The 19,910-nt window shown below is 27.6% G+C and overlaps 1 protein-coding gene across 1 annotated transcript in view; it reads left to right on the top strand.

Annotated features, from left to right (window-relative positions):
• The first annotated feature begins 3,774 nt into the window (after window positions 1–3,774).
• Window positions 3,775–19,910, top strand: part of LOC107440486 (matrix metalloproteinase-17) — a 71,618-nt gene continuing 55,482 nt past the window's right edge. The window contains exon 1 of the mRNA XM_016053424.3: window positions 3,775–4,153. Within this exon, the coding sequence (XP_015908910.2) occupies window positions 3,935–4,153 (219 nt within the window). The 5' untranslated portion in view covers window positions 3,775–3,934. The remainder of the gene's footprint in view (window positions 4,154–19,910) is intronic.

Here is a 19,910-nt window from a genome sequence, read left to right as displayed (position 1 = left end):
AACTGGGGGTTCCGCGTTTGGCTGACTACCCGACCGGAACATCTACTCCTGCATCCCAGAGCCCAAGGTCAAGAAAACTGAGATGGGCACAATAAGCCTTGGTCCTCTATGGGCTGTCGTGCCACTAAGTTTAGTTTAGTTTTTTTTTTTTTTTTTTTTTTTTTTTTTTTTTTTTTTNTTTTTTTTTTTTTGGAAAACTTCAAAAGATGGAATGACATCATCACGGAAAAAATTACTTACTTTGACGCTATACAACAACAATTTTTTAAATGAGAAAACTGAAAAAATATATCAAAATGTGAGAGATATAAAACAAAATTTTGCTTGAACACGAATGAAATAAGCAATCGTGTACTTTAAATAGTGTTTTTTTAATAGGTTTTCCGTAACTACGGGTTCGATAACTTCTTAAATTTTTTTCCGATTTGATTGAAAATTCAGTAACATTTTATAACTGCATGTTCTTAAAATTCAGGCCAAATGTTAAAATTATATTATTAGTCGCTATTAAAATTCAGAATTCAGTTATTATAACATTTTAATTGAACGTATCAATATATATTTAAGACGTTGGTAACATTGAGTGATTTAAACTTTTGGTTCTGGTTTAGATTACCTTATCAGTTTATATACTACTATTTTGTATGTAACTTAAAAGCAGAATAACTGAATTCTAGTTGAAATTAATCTTTCAAAATTAAAAAATATTTGCAAGAAAATGATAAAAATATTATAAATATTGAACATTATTTTTAATATTGAACACAAATTATACTATTTCAAGCAATTCGGATCATTCTTTATTGCTGTTTTCCGAATTATATCTATACAGAAATATATACTATTCTATAAAGGAGAAGAATATTCTAAAAACTATTGCAGTTCTACACGTTCTGAAATCACATTTATTCATTGGAATGAAGTAAGCAACGGTGACTTAAATAACTTCACTTTAATTTGCAATGAATTGAAGGGAAAAGAAAGCATTTGACTGTAATACACACATGTGTACCAGTATGCGATCATGAAAAAAGAAGTTATCGATTGCAAGCTTGTTGGTATTAGAAAGGAAGAAATTAATGAGAAATTGTTCTTCAAATGTTGGGCGTGTTTTGTTTCAGAATGATTTACCTATGTTCTGGGTCGTTTTTTCAAGTTCTTATACCTTTTCCTTAGAGAAATTTTGCTTTTTATATGCTGCTGAAAAAAAAAGAAAAAAAAAGAAGCGTCCTACTCTACCAAAGATTCTAATAGAACTAAATGAAAACTTAATAAATAGTAGCCTGAAAATATCCACCCCGTTAGAGGGCGTATTCAAGTGTTGCAATCACGAATTTATGAACTTATCTTCTTCTTACAAATCGTCTGTTAATATTAAAACTATGAAATATTTCATATCAAGATAAAATCACAAAGGAATGTATAGTTTTCACTCTAATACTGGAACATATAAGAAAATACCTTTTTTTATCAAGCGGGAAATCATATATGGTAACACTCTGACCACGAGTTTAGTTAGTTTGTAAAGTTTATCGTTTTCCTTCATTATTTTTGATTGGATTTATGAGGTTTTTTGTAATCGTTTGGTTATTTGTTTTACTTCGATTTTATGAAATGCTTATTTTTTTAAATGTTGAGTTTTAGTGAAGACAAAAGTACATTTTGCAAAGTAAGTTTAGATTCATTTTAAATATTTTAATTTCTTACCATTTTTCGAATGGTTAAATTTACTTTTATGTTTAATAAAATACATATTTTCATAAATTTATATGGACAAATTCAATGGGGTTCAATCCAGCCTGCTCTGACAAAAACACTGAAAAAATATCGAATTTAAAGCAGTAAATTTTCAAAATTAAAAAGACGATAGCAAGTAAATATAAACTCTTAAGGGATAATTTTTTATTATACCGAGTAAGCCGAGACCCATTGTTAATTTTGATTCACGGTGAATAGACATTAGTATTAAGCATATAATCATGTATAAAGTGCATCAGACATGCACCAGAAGGTTTATTAAGGATTTGTATTTTAATGAGATAAAAACAGAATTTATGAAGTATCAGAACTATTATTCTGTACTATTAATGATGTATTACTTAGGTAAAATACAATTCGAGCAACCAAAGGGTAATATTTTTCATTAATATTTACACAAGAATTTGTTTGGGAAATAAAAAAGAAGGAAGGAAACTCTAAATAGTTCTAGCTTTTCTTTTTATAATTATTTTATAAGAAACAAACGTTTAAAAAGATATGAAAGCAAATTAAAGTGTATGTAATGTACATGTAATACTTAATGTAATATCTAAATCCTAATGCAATATGTCATACGTAATGTAATATGCAATGTATTAAGAAAAAAAAAAGAATTTAAACATTTTGCTTCACTTATATTATAATATTTGCACATTGTTAAACAGTTTTCGATTTTTGTACATACTCATGAATTAGTAAATAAATTTAAAATACATACTCATGAATTAAGTCATAAATACATAATCATAAATTAGCAAATAAATTTAAAAGGTTTTTTTTTAAATTTATAAGGAAAATAGCAGCATAAGTATAAATAGTAATATAAGATGCTTTTATTTATTTTTAATCTTATATTTATTTGAATCCTATTCTGTATTTATTTTAACTGCAATTTAATTCCTATATTTTAAGCTTAAAAGTGACAATAAGGGTATGGATAAGAATTGATACCAGGGTGAAGATACTAATAAGATATTAGCGTAATAAATCTTACTCAAATATTAGAGTCACATTGTTGAAAATTTTTCGATTTTTAATTTTGTTATAAAAAAAGCAGAGTTTACTTATGTTACATAAATTTAGTTAAAGAGTTAATATATACATAATCTACATAAATTTAGATAATTTTTCTTCATTTTATAATTTTCTCATACAAATTTATTCTTTTATTTTCTTAAATATTTTTCATTAATTTGGTTTTGGCGATAAATGTGGCAATAAATATTTGTACACTTTGAAATTGATTTTCATAATTGCTATAGATTCAATGAAATTCAATAAATCCATTGGAATTGTGAAATTATTAATTAAAGTGCGATAAAAGAAAAACACATACATATAAAAATAAAAATGAAACGTTGAAGACTGAATTTAAGCTGTACCCCTTGTTTTCTATTTCAAATTTTTTTTCTTCAAAATTTATGATAGAGAATTAATTGATTTCCCCATTAGAGAGTTTTTGTTCCTTAAAATTTTCTCATGACCATTTATATACACTTTCTTTCAATGACCATTTATATACACTTTCTTTCAATGAACTAAAGTAGACTTTAAATTTTAAAATTAATTTAAATTTACTGATTTTTTTATACGAAAAGTTATTATGCTCTTTTCAAACTAATTTAAAATATGTTTTTTTTTTAAAATTATAATATTATTTTAATAAAAAATGCTCATTTTTTAAATTTTGTTGAATTTATGATTACGTTTCAAATAATTTGTAAAAGGAAAAATGCATAGCAATTTATACATTTGTGAAATGAAAATACTCTTAAATTAGCATTTAAAATTTAATAAAAAAAATCTTTACAAAATTATCTTCTTTCACAAAAAATTATTTTCAAATTATTGTTAATAATAATGTTTAAAACTAATTAAAAGATCAGAGAAATTGTGGGCCATATTTGATTCGTCAGCAAGCTGCATGTTGATTTGTCAGATCAGAGTTAAAAAGAAAAAAGGAAAATAAAACAGGGATGACTGACTATCAGGATAAGAAGTGGCGCCAATGGGAATAGTTATCTCGCCAAACCGTTAAGATGTTGATGCAGGGTGGAGAACATCTTGACTTATTCATTTAGAGATAGTGTCGAGCGACTTCGTAGTTTTTTCAATTTTCATTTACGGACACAGAACGTGGTTTTACCCCGTACGCGAAGTGCGAATATGCTACGTTATGTGCCCCAATTTTGGGACCAAATGTGTCCGAGAATCTGTAGGATTTATATTTGTCTTAAATTTTGATAAAATATGGAAAATAGGAAAGAAATTGCGGATTTTACAAAGGACGTATTTTTTAGTGACATTTTTCCTGTTGACAACCTTCTGTAGTGGGTTGCCAATTATCGCGCCAAACCGAGGAAATTTATCTACATCAGCTGTTTCCCGAGCTGTTGTAAGTAACAAAGAGCTTTTTTTCTGTTTTAAAATCTTGTTGAATAGTATCAGATAGTATTCTATGAATTAAAAAATAATTCATTTTATGATAAATGTTTTTTATTAAATGTATCACAATTAATTATGATATATGTATAGTAAAATAAAGTCTCATCATGAACCGGGATAACTTTTTCAGGTTTTTAAAATATGCTTTTTAAAGCCTTGCCAAGTATCAGAGCAAACAATATTAAAAGTTAGTTTTTCATCTATTGCTTAGCTCATAAACATTTCATGTACTAGAAATTATATTTATGTTGCATTGTTTGATAGTTTTTTTATGAATTTATGGATAATTCTTTTTGTGAATAATGTTAATCAGAAACCGAAAAATCTAACAATTAAAAAAATTAAACAAATAAAAAAATTTAAATTACCGTGAAGCAAAATAAATTCCTCAATCTTTCAGAATATTAAATATTTTCAAGTAAGGAAATCATACTACTAAAAAGATAAGATCTACTCAATTGCTTGGTTCAGGAACTTCTCTGGACTCCAAAAAATATCTATGAATTTAAAGATAGTTCTTTTAATAATTAATTTCTAGACTTTAATTAATCCTGAATGAATGTAGTATACTTTAAGGACATTCTTAAATCACTGTACATCGAACTGACATATGATTTTTGACACATTGGTAAGTTTATAAATTAAACGATGGAGAAAATAATTGTCTCATAGTTTGGTTCAGGAACTTGATGAGAAGTTTAAGAAAATCATATTTAAAAAACAAGACGAAGTTAGTCCAGAAGATCTTAAAACTTGTCTTACATTTATTGCAATAATTCATCTTATTATAATTCATCAATCTTTCAAAATCAAAACCTTTTTTTTTTAACGTTAAGATTTTCAGACTATTTTTTATCTTACAAAAGTACATTGAGTATTTTCTAGATCACTGTAAAAAATTTCTGATCAAATTACGGCATAAAGTTTCCACACTTTGGGCGCATCATTCATGAATCCATTTTACCGTAAAATTCATTTTTATCGTAAAATACCGTCATCTTTACAGTAATATTTATATAATTAGAGTTATTCAGTGATTTTGCAGTAATCATTATTGCAAAAATTACCGTATATCAGATTTTTTGTTGCCTAATAGGTTCCGGTAAAAATGGATTTTGCGGTAAAAAGTATCGACACCCTGAGGTGACAGTACTTTATACTAAATTTCTTGCATTGTTATTACAATTGTGACCAAATGAAATTTTTTTCGCTAATTTCCCTATTTTACACTTAATCTTTGTAGAACAATGTGTCGATTTGCATCTTAGTGATTTTAAGAACCTTTGTTTGGAAAATAAAACATTAACAAAAATATAATAAAAAGTTGCCATAAAAAATAAATTTGCTCTATTTACAGCTCACTATAACATGCATTTAAACTGAGCATTTTCATAATATCACTTGCATGCTTTTCATCTAAGCTTTTTATTTATAGGAAAGAAATTTTGAAAACTTTTCTTTAGAGTTAAATTAGGTCTATTTTTCTTATGTGTTTCATCTATGTCTAGTTTCGACTTATGTTGTTACGGCACTTGAAACTTGTGTGATGAAAAAACAATTTTTCTGTATTTTTATCTTAATATCAGTCAGTGAACTCCTTAAAAGCGATTTATGAATGTTTCCTTGTTCTTTTTCAAAGAGATTTGTTAAATTTTTTTTCTCGTCATCGTAATGTAAACAAAATATTCCTAAAAATAAATATTATAACTTTGTATCTTTTCAGCACATGTGACTTATTCTCTGAAATTACTGAAAAATATTAAAAGAAAAAATTCTTAAGATGTTTCTTTTAGTTTGATCGAATTATAGTTAATATTTTTTTTCATTTTTCAAGCGTTTTACTGAAAATCTGGATTTTGCTGGCTGTTATATTTTTGTCTACTGTTTTTCTCCTTAATTTTTCTGCTCATTTAATTTTCAAACAAAATTTTTACTTTGAACTTTTAGTCAGAAATGATAATAATGTTGTTGGAATGCAAATAAACAATTAAAAAAATCAAATAATTTAAAAAATGTTGATGAAAAACTTTGTAAGAAACCTTTTTGGTTTACATTTTTCTGCGTTTATGAGACTAAAGTAGTGTGAATTGCAATATTTTCTTTACCCCTCAAAAAGTATGAAAAGCGATATAATTGAACTCTTTGAGGTCGGATGTCTATTGTGCTTAGCCACCAAAGCTTTTCACCATTCGTCTGCATACAAAGAAGCATACCACAAAAAGACACCACACAAAGAGGCATACTGATCTTTAAGTATCAAACAATACTGTTCATTGAAATCGTTTGAGCTTGGAGTTAAATAAAATTTTAATTTTTTACATATCTTAATTAATTTCATATAATTATAAAATTTACCTGAAACTTGTAAAACCTCTATCTGGAAACAATATTAAAGGCCAGTTTCATGTAAAAACGTCATCCTTAGAAAAACCATGACATGTTACTATGTTGCCCATTTGCACGGGAGCCCTCACATTTTGTCCTCAGACTGCCCCTTATTGTAGCTACAAATGGTGATTTTTTTTAAACAAAAATATTGGTTTGCAGTATTTTTAACTAGCATTGCCATTTGTTAACGAAATTTGTAACTAATTCTGAAACTTGGGGAGAATAAATTAACTTGTTTCCAAAGCAAACTGCATATTATCGCTGAATTTTAGATCGTCAGTAGTTTTTGACATGTTCGGTTGAATTATTATAGCAAACTTATGAGCTTAAACTGCAAACATTCTTAACCAAACGCTTTTATTATCGTACGTATCAGTTAATTATATTTTATTATAACTTATGCCACCCTATTAAGTATAAATATTCATTATCCATAATACAAATATCCATTTTTAAATAATTAAAGTACAAAAATGGAACACCCCTTTCTAGTAATTCAATTTTACACAAGCAAATTTTAGTCTATAAATTATTAATTTAAAAAAAACTATGTATAATTAACAAAACTGCGTCAGTAAAGTGAGTTCAAAATTTTTCAATCCTTTATCGTAACTGAGTATCAATGGCTGACACAAACAGACTTTATTTTAAACAGGAAAACCACGCCTGCATTTGGTGATTCCACTGAGATAATTTTATCATTTCGTCTGTGGTTACGGTGACTGTCCTCTTATTAACGAAACTAAAGATACAATCAGAAAATAGTTTTTTTTTTATGAATTAAAACGGTTTTCCCTTTTCTGAGATATAATTCATGTTGGAATTAGTTAAAAAATTTTGTTTCTATGTTGTGTTTTTATAAATTGAGAAAATAGCTGAAATATGACATTTATATAACTTGATTTCCCATTTCGTTACTATTTTGTTATTATACTGTTTCTCCAAAGTTTTTTTTTTCAACGATTTATTTTCTGATTATAGTTTTAAACTAAACAATAAAGTTTTTTTTTTCGGTGATATATATGATATACGTGTAAGTTGAGACGAAATATTGTGTGATTAAGAACAGAAAAAACACTGGGTAACAAATTTTTTCTTGCACTTTATTTATACAAATACTTTATCTTGCCCAGTTCGTGCATGGGATTTCAAATTTGAATTTTGACTCTAAAGCTACAGTTTTTTTTAAAATTACAATTTTAGTTTATATTTGTGGAAATGTACAAGTTCAAAAACGTTATATATAACAGGAGTCGCGTAAATGTTACGACAAATTTCTAGACTTGCTTAGGTACATCATCAGCATTAAAACTGCATAATGCATCCCCATTATGACCTGTTCAGCAGCACACGAGAAGAAAAAAAAAATCGTAATAGAGAAGCGCTCCTATAGGCTTACGACGACTTTTCCGGCTATGGGCTCCTATGAAGTTTTAATCCTGATGAAGGGCCTTAACTCCCCTAGAAGTTTGTCACGCAATTTATGCAATCCCCCCCCCCCTGTTGCACATTTCGATAAATAAAAAAAGTCTAAAAATGTCATTTAAAAATGATAGCTTTGCGAGAGAAACCGATTGGTAACCGATCGAAACCGATTGGATAAGTGGTACGATAGTATCAAAGATCTGTTTAAAACTTTCACATAACAGAAAACAAGATATAACAGTTCCCCAATGTAATCAGTTTTGAACAGTATCGCGGTTCAACTTGTCATCCAAGATAAAAGATCTAGCAAATTAGGACGACATTTTGGTTTACCAAGCACTAAAATATCTTATTAGTATTGTTAGAATACTTAATGGAGACTTTAATATAATGTCACTATTTTGCACGCGAATGCTTCGAAATTTTTTTTAAGTTGTACAGTACTTTGAGAGTTTCTGCATAGTATTGTATACCGATTTTTTGAAAATTTAAACTGCTTAAGACTTATTTCATGTAGAAATATTTGACAGATAAAGTTTGCGAGAACCGTATTTAAGAAATAGCGTTTATATTACCTTCATAATAAAATAGACAAATTGCACTTTCTTTGTTTGAAAAACTACGGCTTCATTATTTTAGTTTTCTTTAAAGAGCATTTGTAGCAATCTTTTTGTTTAAGAGCTATGATTTACTGTTTCGTTCGGTTTACGGTCTTGTCGTAAACTTTTGAAGTTTTCTGAAGAAAAAAAATGGTATTAGTTTTCTCAAAGAAGAGTCTTTCTATAAGAACACTATGATATTATTTCTAATTTTAAGCTTCTTTGCTTTTGCCGAGAAAAGTTAAGATTGGAATCTGAGAAACATTAAAGTAATTTAAATTATTGGTAAGTGATTGAATTTAATTTGTTATTATTTCAGATCTCAATTTTTTCTATATATTACTGTATACGTTACGCCCATGTATTGTAGGTACATATTATTGTATTTAAAAATCATAAATGTTCTTATTCGTTTTTATCCTTTTCTACTGATTTTATTATTGTATTACAATAAAAACATATTTCTACTGTTTCAATAATTATACAGCAGTTAGCTGTTAGAAATTTCAGATCTGAAAGTTCATGTTGAGCTCTAAAAAAAAAAAAAAAAAAAAAAAAAAAAAAAAAAAAAAGCAGTTCAACATTAAACAGCAATAATGTACAAATTTGTTGTAAAACAATATTTAAAATGTTTATTTGGGCTATGTTTCTTTATAAGTTGTACGTTTAATAGGAACCAATGTGTGATTAAATTTCAATAAAATTAATTTGAATTATATAGTTCAACTTTAGACGGTATTGGGGTTGTTGCGAATTTAAACCATATTATGGTTCAAAGTGAGACAGAATTTCCTTCAAAATATCGTTCACATTTGCTGTACATTTAATATGTTGCCAAAAGGAACTATGCTATAGTACAAATTAATATTTCTTAAATTTAATTANCGTTCCTCCTCCACCACCACCCCGTCCAATTCAACAAGAAGTTACTGCTGTTAAACCACCTTCAAGACCATACGTACCACCTCCACCACCACCACCACGACCTATTCAACAGGAAGTGACTCGCGTTCAACCACCTTCCAGGCCATATGTTCCCCCTCCACCACCACCACGTCCTATTCAGCAAGAAGTAACTCACGAATTACCGTAAAATCACTGAATCACTCTGAAAAAATATTATTCTAAAAATACCGATGGAATATTTTATGGTAAAAATGGTGCACGGTAAATACGGTATACTGATGATGCACCCGAAGTTCCGATACTTCATACTGTAATTCATCCACAACACAGTGATTAGCTAATATTTTTTTTGTTGAATAAGTGCAAATTTATTTAAAAATTACAACAGAATGCAGATTTTTTTTTTTTGCGAGAGTTTTAGCTTCTTGCCGTAATTAAAGTGTTAAAACGTCGTTTTTTTCGTGTGAATACATTTTACGTGTGAGTATTTCAGAAAGTTCTTTGCCAATTCTTAATGAGCTTCTTTTTTTATTTGGTATAGTCGATAAAAATTATGCAAACTAGTAGGATTTTATTTAAAATTGTGTTTTCGGTTACATAATTTTAAACATTTCTGTAATGAAAACTACGCATAATACAGCATTCTGATTATCTAGTAAAATAAGTTGTTTCAAATTCCTTTTAAAATTTCTGAGATTTTTGCGCTGTCATTGAAAATAAATACAAAATGAATGCTACGGCTTTTCAAAAAAATACGGAACAATACATTTAGTTTGAGTACAAATGGCCAAATTTTTTTAATGATAAAAATTGAGTACAAATTGGTAAATTTTTTTTAATGATAAAAAGTATATTTTCAAGTTACTTTGGTATTAAGAGTTAAAAAAAAAAAATTAGCCATGAATTTTCAAAGCATAAAAAGGGAGTTGTAATTGGGACCTCCTAGAGCGGAGCGGATGTTACCACGGCGGGGATGATCGTGTGTTATCTTCAATAGAACATAAGAATACTGGCTTCGGAATTTGTTTTTTTGTTGAAATTAATTGAGGTTGACTGTTTCAACGTTACATGCCTTTTTAATGCACATATTCTTGGAGGAAATATAAAAAAATGAAGCATCTAATAAATTTTTATGGTATATTTCACAACCAAAATTGTTCCTTAAATAGATGATATTTTCTAAAAGTTTTACAGTTCAAGGTTTCTACTTAGAAGAGTCAAATAGTGCTTAGTATAGTCAGTACAAATAATCGGAGGTCGGCTTTAGTGCATTAATTCCTGTGTCGTCCTTTTTTAAGGTCAAATTCCAAAAAAAAAAAAAAAAAAGAATCATGCTCTTATGATATTTTAAATCAAAAATTGTTTTTTAGATTTTATCAATAGCAGCATGTATGAAATTTTCTGTTGATAGTGTAGTTTTTGGCACTGTCCAAAAGAAAAACATTAAATTTAAACATTATTTTTATGAATTTATTTGCTTTCAGCAAATATTTTTGAAATTCTCGCATACTTTTAGAATTTGATAGTTTTTTTTCCTTTTCATTATCATTTCTAAAAGCATCTTTAAAGAATAATAAATTATCTTAACTTCTTCAATGAAAATGATATTTAAGCAGGATTTTTTTTAGAAATAATTTTTCAGTTGATCTCCCGACAATCAAAATCAATATGAAAATATTATTAAAAAATAGTAACTTGAGCGGCAACTTCGCTCTATTACTGTATAATATGTAAAAATATAAAAAATATTTTTTTTATACATATTTAAGAAAGCTTTACAACTGCCATAATAATAGCAGTTATTTTAAACGCAAATTTCTAAATTAAAACAAATAAAAAATTTAAAAATTAAAATAAATACAAATAATGCAATAATTAATCTAATAATAATCCAATAACAATAGTCTAATAATAATAATTTAATAAAGGCTAAGTGAAAGAGTATCTAAGCTTGAAAAATAATTCTTCAGCTTGCAATTTCTTTAAAAAGAGCTAGTAAATTTTTCTTCATCTTCAGTATCCACTGTTTATATTATTATATCATTTATTTTTCAATTGCATCATTTATTTTTTCTTATTGTATCATTTTCTTTTAAAATTTGAAGCAAATTCACGTCGCGCCAATGCTCATGGCATTTAGTTTGTTACATGTTGCCATTTTCAAAGCAATAAAATAAAATATTTTAAAAATGTTCTTTTTGAGTACATTGAAAAAATAAAACATTTTTATTTTTATCTAATTGAGAGAATCACTTTAGAAAGACGTGTGGTGATAAAAATTTATTATTAACAAAGTGACACAATCTATGTTTTTGTTTCAAGTTTTTTTTAATATTTTATTTTGTAACCGGCATTGAACAGCCGACTCAATTCTGAGTTTACGACTATCATTGTTCAATTCCGTAGCCTTATAATTTTCAATCCAACCCAGAAAACAAAAAACTCTTGGATCAAGCATTGGAACAAACTAGCTTTTGTGGTAAACGGCATTTGCATTGCATGGAGAAGGAAACCGCGAAAAGCTGTCTCGATTAGCACGATAGCAATATAAATTTCTCATCGGCAAGGTAATTTTAACCCATGATCCATATAGCACTGAGGATAGTTATACGTCAGCACTTTGGTCAGTGCGAACTGGAAGCAGAATTTGTATCAATCAGCCAAAGTTGGAATTCGAGCCTGACTATTCTCACTGGAAAGTGAGTTCAAACCATTACGACTTAAAAGATTTGACAAAAAAAGAGTATTTTCTCCAATCTAGTCTACTTTAAAAATATAATTTTTAAAAGTTTTATCATTATTTTTTGCCCGTCAGTTTGCTTTTGTCTGAAAGTGGTTGAAATTTATACTAGGGATAAATTTTCACATTTTCGCTTGCACCATTTAGAAAATTATTATAACTTTATATGCATCAGACACAAATTGAGTTTACGAGTTTGTCAGTAAGTGGTCAAATTTATTACTGGTAACTTTCATTCAGCGATAATATGATAAATTTTGTTTGATGAGTTCTGAAAACTACTGAACTTGCATTGTCATTCTTCATAATAGAGTTCCTGTAAGAAAAAAAAATTAGTTATTTGGAATCTAGAAAATTACCTAAAATTATTAGTTCTTGAAAAGTACTTCCTATCCAAGAAATTCCTTGTGGCGAAAATAACGCGATAAATACTGCTTGCAGTGATCAGGAAACGCTTGAAACTTGTTTTTGTCATCAGGCACTGTTGAGCTTCAGATGGTATTCAAGCAATCTAGTTAGATGAAAAGTAACCAGAATTTTTTTTTTAATGATAAATAAAATGACCATAAACTTTGCTTGTGATGGCAAGAAAACGATTGAAGCATTCATTGTCATCAGGCTCGGTGCTCTAGTAGACATTTGAGTGCTCTAGCCAGATGGAAAGTGCTCTAAAGCGTGAGTACAAGATTTCATACTCACAGACATGAAAGAGTCAATAATAATACAAAATGTTATAGCAATAATACAAAATGTTGTAGTAATAATACAAAAAGGAAGAATTTTAAATAATTCATGTTAATTGATTACATAAGAAAATAATCCTTTGAAACAGCTTAAAATTACTTAATACAATAAATTAAGGAATTATGCGTTAACAATAAAATCCAAAATGATAAATAACACAACTATGGCAAATTGCAAAATAAATAAATGTTTTAGAGATATATTCTACTTAAAAAGCGACTTTATATTTTAGGTATACATTAATATTATAATTATGACCTTCTATGTGATTAAAATTTTCATTTACCAGCAAAAATCCCTTCCAAATAAAAAAGTTTATTGTTGCATCTATTAATGTTGTTATGATTGTAAGAGAGGGAGGGGTGGAAAAAAAATATGTTGCGCACAATTTAGTTAAACTGAAACCACTTAAACCTTAAAAATAAAAAAAACATTGAAAGATTATTATTGTTATGCTTTCAAATGTTATTAAAACACATAGTTAAATTTTAGAAATAAAGTTTGAAGTTTGATCTGGTAAATAATACCTTCTTTTTTGAGCTGCAATATTATATTTATGTAATATCGTGATCTAGGATACAATGAAATGTGAAGAGTATGACATCATTTATGGACAGCTCCTTTTTGCAATAAACGTTTATCTTAGTTCTTTTTTTAATCTCTTTTCTAAATGTTGAAAGTAAATTGCAACTACGTACATTCTTTTCTTACTCTTTTTCAGTGTTTTTGAATGTGCAATGCGTTTATTAGAATAGTTAATAATTATCAAAATAAAGAAAAGTTTCAGTGATTAATATTTACTGTTAACGTAAATTAACTTTTGTGTATTATTACTTCATAATCGTGCGTCATTCATTTTTCAGGCGCGTATTTACAAAGATTCCAAACTGGATATTTCAACGAAAGCATGCATTGAGACCTTATTTATAAAAAAGTAGTTTGTTGTGAAATCTGTTTCTAGTCTAAGAAACAAAAATATATAAATCTTAGATAAGTAAAGCACCGACAGTTTACTACGAATTGCTCTCATTATTTTGAAAGCAAATAACATCTGTGGTTGAACTAGTTAGTCATGGTTAAACCAGTTAGTCAATGCTTAAAAAATTCTTAAATCATTTTTAAATGTAATTTATTTTTAACTATTCTAAGAAATAAAATGTGCAAAGCCTAAGTTAAGTAAGTCGATCAGTTGCACCGTGTCAAACTTTTTAATTAATTGTGTCCGCGAAAAATTCAATAAAATGATTTAAGAGAATTATTTTTTAATTTGTTTATTATTTTTATTAGAACAGAAATTTAAAATTACATAAAAATTGTATTTCAATGTATAAATTACTTTGATGTTTAAAGTTAGGTTAAAAATATAGAATTATCCGTTAAATCTGTTTAAATTGATGACATTGGGTAACGATTTTTTTTTCAGTGGCATGAGATTTTTTTTAACGAATCTTGCACTTTTCATGTCGCTAATTTTAAATCCACAACCGGTTTCTCTCTCCAAGCTACAATATTTTATCGACATTTTTGTTGAATATCGAAATATCGTTGTACGCCACTAGGGGCGCCTTCCGTATTATGAACTATTTCTTCATGTGGTTCTGAACAGATCCTAATAAGGGAAGCGCCCAGTCACGTACGATGAGATTTTCATACATGGGTTTTATGCAATTTTAATACTATTAATGTGCTCTAATACGCTTAGACGTTTGACGCAACATTTACACGACCCCTTGTTGTATACAACTTTTTTAAATAAGTACATTTCGTCAAAAAATAGACAAGTAGTTACTAAAGCTAAGTAGTTACGTAAGTTAGTAGTTATGAAATATTTTCTAATAAAATAATTTATAAGTTTTTGATAATCAGTTGGATTAGAAAAATAAAAATTGAAATAACTTTAAATAAATAACTTCAAATTACAAATTACTGCTTTTAAATTCTTACTTGCAATTACATCAATATGACAATACTGCAACTTTTAAAATGACGTTCAGAGACGTAATTCACCGATTGTTGTGTAAAATATATTTCGCAAAATTTAAATGTTGTCTAAAAGCAGCATTATTCTTAACCCTAGCGGGAGTAAAAATTCTTTCAGTTATTCATCGTATTTACTTGAAAATTCTGATACGGGTTTTCATTAAATAAGAAAAGGTTTTTTTTTTTTTTTTGTTTGGCCAAATTTTTCATCATTTTATTCTATTGAAAAATAAATTCTTCGCTCATTAGAAACTTCATCAATTATATTTAAGTTTTCAAAGTTTTTTAGTAAATCGTGAAAAATATAAGAAATTATCGAATCTTTATTAATAGTTTTCATTTAGTTTTACGTAGTTTATTTTATTGATTATTTTAATTTTGGAACAAAACCAACAATAATGTATAAATGCTCATTTATTATATAAATAATGAATTTACTCAAAAATACCAGGAATCTTTTGAGAAAAATTTCGGAGGTATTTCTGTTCAAAATTGGTCATAAAGTATCTTCATCTGCAAACAACATTTTCTGATATTTCAATATGATTCTTAAGCCCACGAAGTTAAACCTTGATTGCTTTAATATTTGCTAATACATAGGGAATAGTTTATGTCTGAATCTTGTAATGAATATAAATTAAATATATCTCTTTTTGATTGAAACTAAGCAAGCGATTGTGCATGTTAAACAGTAGGGGAGAGTGGGGTCAATTGTAACATTTTTTACTTAACTATTTTTAACTAACAAAACATCCAATATATTATTAGTATTAATTGACAGACGAGTAAAGTAGACTATCCTCTACTAGAAAAAAAATAAATACCTGACAGGTGGTCAAATTACAAAGAACTNTGAGGATAGTTATACGTCAGCACTTTGGTCAGTGCGAACTGGAAGCAGAATTTGTATCAATCAGCCAAAGTTGGAATTCGAGCCTGACTATTCTCACTGGAAAGTGAGCTCAAACCATTACGACTTAAAAGATTTGACAAAAAAAGAGTATTTTCTCCAATCTAGTCTACTTAAAAAATATAATTTTTAAAAGTTTTATCATTATTTTTTGCCCGTCAGTTTGCTTTTGTCTGAAAGTGGTTGAAATTTATACTAGGGATAAATTTTCACATTTTCGCTTGCACCATTTAGAAAATTATTATAACTTTATATGCATCAGACACAAATTGAGTTTACGAGTTTGTCAGTAAGTGGTCAAATTTATTACTGGTAACTTTCATTCAGCGATAATATGATAAATTTTGTTTGATGAGTTCTGAAAACTACTGAACTTGCATTGTCATTCATCATAATAGAGTTCCTGAAAGAAAAAAAAATTAGTTATTTGGAATCTAGAAAATTACCTAAAATTATTACTTCCTGAAAAGTACTTCCTACCCAACAAATTCCTTGTGGCGAAAATAGCGCGATAAATACTGCTTGCAGTGATCAGGAAACGCTTGAAAGTTGTTTTTGTCATCAGGCACTGTTGAGCTTCAGATGGTATTCAAGCAATCTAGTTAGATGAAAAGTAACCAGAATTTTGCTTTAATGATAAATAAGATGGCCATAAACTCTGCTTGTGATGGCAAGAAAACGATTGAAGCATTCATTGTCATCAGGCTCGGTGCTCTAGTAGAGATTTGAGTGCTCTAGCCAGATGGAAAGTGCTCTAAAGCTTGAGTACAAGATTTCATCCTCACGGACGTGAAAGAGAGTTAATAATAATATATAATGTTGTAGCAATAATGCAAAAAGTCGCAGTAATAATACAAAAATGGGGAAGTTTAAATAATTCATGTTAATTGATTACATAAGATAATATTCCTTTGAAGCAGCTTAAAATTACTTTATGTTACATTAAAATTAAGAGGGTAGACAGGAATTACGCGTTAACAATAAAATCAAAAATGATACATAAAACATACAATGGCAAATTATGAAATAAATAATTAAAGAAATAACTTAGTTTTAGAGATATGTGCTACTTAAAAAGCGACTTCATATTTTAGGTATACATTAATATTATAATTATGGCCTTCTATAAGATTAAAATTTTCATTTATCAGCAAAAATCCTTTCCAAATAAAAAAGTTTATTCTTGCATCGATTAATGTTGTCATGTTTTTAAGGGAAGGAGGGGTAGTAAAAAGTGTGACATCACTTGATTTAGTTAAACTGAAACCACTTAAACCTTTAAAATAAAGCGAAAACATTGAAACATATTATTGTTATGCTTTCAAATGTTAATAAAACACATAGTTAAATTTTAGAAATAAAGTTTGAAATCAAATCTGGTAAATAATACCTTCTTTTTTGAGCTGCAAGAATATATTAATGTAAATAATATAGTGTGATCGAGGATATAATGAAATGTGAAGCGTATGACATCATTTATGGACAGCTTCTTTTGCAATAAACGTATATGTTAGTTCTTTTTTAAAAAATTTTTCTAAATGTTGAAAGTAAATTTGCATCAACTTTCTTTTCTTACTCTTTTTCAGTGTTTTTGAATGTGTAATGCTTTCATTAGAATAGTTAATAATTATCAAAATAAAGAACAGTTTCAGTGATTAGTATTTACTGTTAACGTAAATGCACTTTTGTGTATTATTACTTCATAATCGTGCGTCATTCTTTTTCAGGCGCGTATTTACAAAGATTCCAAACTGGATATTTCAACGAAAGCATGAATTGAGACCGTATTTATAAAAAAGCTGTTTGTTGTGAAATCTGTTTCTAGTCTAAGAAACAAAAATATATAAATCTTAGATAAATAAAGCACCGACTGTTTACTACGAATTTCTTTTATTATTTTGAAAGCAAATAACATATGTGGTTGAACTAGTTAGTCATGGTTAAACTAGTTAGTCAATGCTTAAAAAATTCTTAAATCATTTTCAAATAAATAAATTTTTAAACTATTCTGAGAAATGAGATGTGCAAAGCCTAAGTTGAGTAAATCGATCAGTTTCACCACGTCAAAAGTTTTTACTTAATTGTGTATGTGAAAAATTCAATAAAATGATTTAAAAGAATTATTTTTTAATTTGCTTATTATTTTCATTAGAACAGAAATTTAAAATTACATATAAATTATATTTCAGCGAATATATTACTTTGATATTTAAAGTTTGGTTAAAAATATAGAACTATCTGTTAAATCTGTTTAAATTGATGACACTGGGTAACGATTTTTTTTTCAGTGGCATGAGATTTATTTTAACGAATCTTGGATTTTTCATGTCGCTAATTTCAAATCTACCATTGGTTTCTCTCTCCAATCTACAATTTTTTATTAGCATTTTCGTTGAATATCGAAATATCGTTGTATGCCACTAGGGACGCTTTCCCTATTATAAACTATTTCTTCATGTGGTTCTAAACAGATCCTAATAAGGGAAACGTCCAGTCGCGTACGATGACATTTTCATACATGGGTTTTATGCGAAACTTTAATGCTATTAATGTGCTCTAATACGCTTAGAAGTTTGTCGCAACATTTACACAACCTCCTGTTGTATACAACTTTTTTAAACATGTACATTTTGTCAAAAATAGACTAGTCGTTACGCAAAGCAAAGTAGTCACATAAAGCAAAGTAGTCACCTTAAGCAAAGTAGTTATGTAAGTTAGTAGTTATGAAATATTTTCTCATAAAAAAATTTATCAGTTTTTGATAATCAGTTGGATTAGAAAAAACTTAATACATCTTGAAATATATTTTTAAAAATCAAGTTTTCAAAGGTTCTTAATAATTTTGAATTAAAAAACTTATATTTAAGTTATTAAGCTGTTATTATGATTATTTCGTTTCATATGTATATTGTAATATGACTTTATTTTGTAAATGTCTCTAAATTACAAATGACTACTTTTAAATTCTTACTTGCAATTACATCAATATGACAATACTGCAACTTTTAAAATGATGTTCAGAGACGTAATTCACCGAACGTTGGGTAAAATAAATTTCGCAAAATTTAAATGTTTAAAAACAGCATTATTTTTATTTATTTTTTACTCTAGCAGGCGTGAAAATTCATTCAGTTATTAATCTTATTTATTTGAAAATTCCGATACAAGTTATCATTAAATATTAAATAATTTTCTTCCTCTTCTTTTTTTTTTGGCCAAATTTTTCACCATTTTATTCCATTGAAAAACAACCTCTACATGTATCAGAAACTACATCAGTGATATAAAAGTTTTCAAGTTTTTTTAGTAAATCTGAAAAATAATAGAAAGTATCGAATTGGCTATTTTTAGAGGTTTCCAAATAAAGCTTTTATTAATAATTTTTATTTTGTTTCATGTAGTTTATTTTATTGATTATTTTAATTTTGGAACAAAACATGGAATAATGTATAAATAATAATTTATTATATAAATAATGAATTTACTCAAAAATACCAAGAATCTTTTGAGAAAAATTACACCGGTTCAAATTGGTCATAAAGCATCTTCATCCGCAACAACGTTTTCTGACATTTAAATATTGATTGCTTTAATATTTGTTAACACTTAGGGAATAGTTTATGTCTAAATCTTGTGATGAATATAAATTAAATATATCTCTTTTTGATTGAAACTAAGCAAGCGATTGTGCATGTTAAACAGAAATAAAATACTCGGAAACTGGAACCAATGGGATTATATTTCTTGCAATCGATGACCGATGAGGTCAGTGTTATCCCAGATCCACGATTTAAACTAAAAAAATTCATAATAGAGATTAGAACATGTATTTCTAAAACAATTTGCGATTTGTTTAACAGAAAACTACAAGAGAGCAACTATAAACCCATTTACCGATTCTTTACTAACCGATTATATGTGCTAACTGACACCTGGGACACTTGCTCCAGATGCAATTGCTAATCCTTGGATTTTTTCTAAATCCTTCTAAAGTTTGACGTGCTTATATGATCTT

This window comes from Parasteatoda tepidariorum, chromosome 2, assembly GCF_043381705.1.
Source record: "Parasteatoda tepidariorum isolate YZ-2023 chromosome 2, CAS_Ptep_4.0, whole genome shotgun sequence".
In the NCBI taxonomy this organism is placed as follows: Eukaryota; Metazoa; Arthropoda; class Arachnida; order Araneae; family Theridiidae; genus Parasteatoda; species Parasteatoda tepidariorum.
Note: the sequence above shows the minus strand (reverse complement) of the source record. Positions and strands in the feature narration are given on the sequence as shown.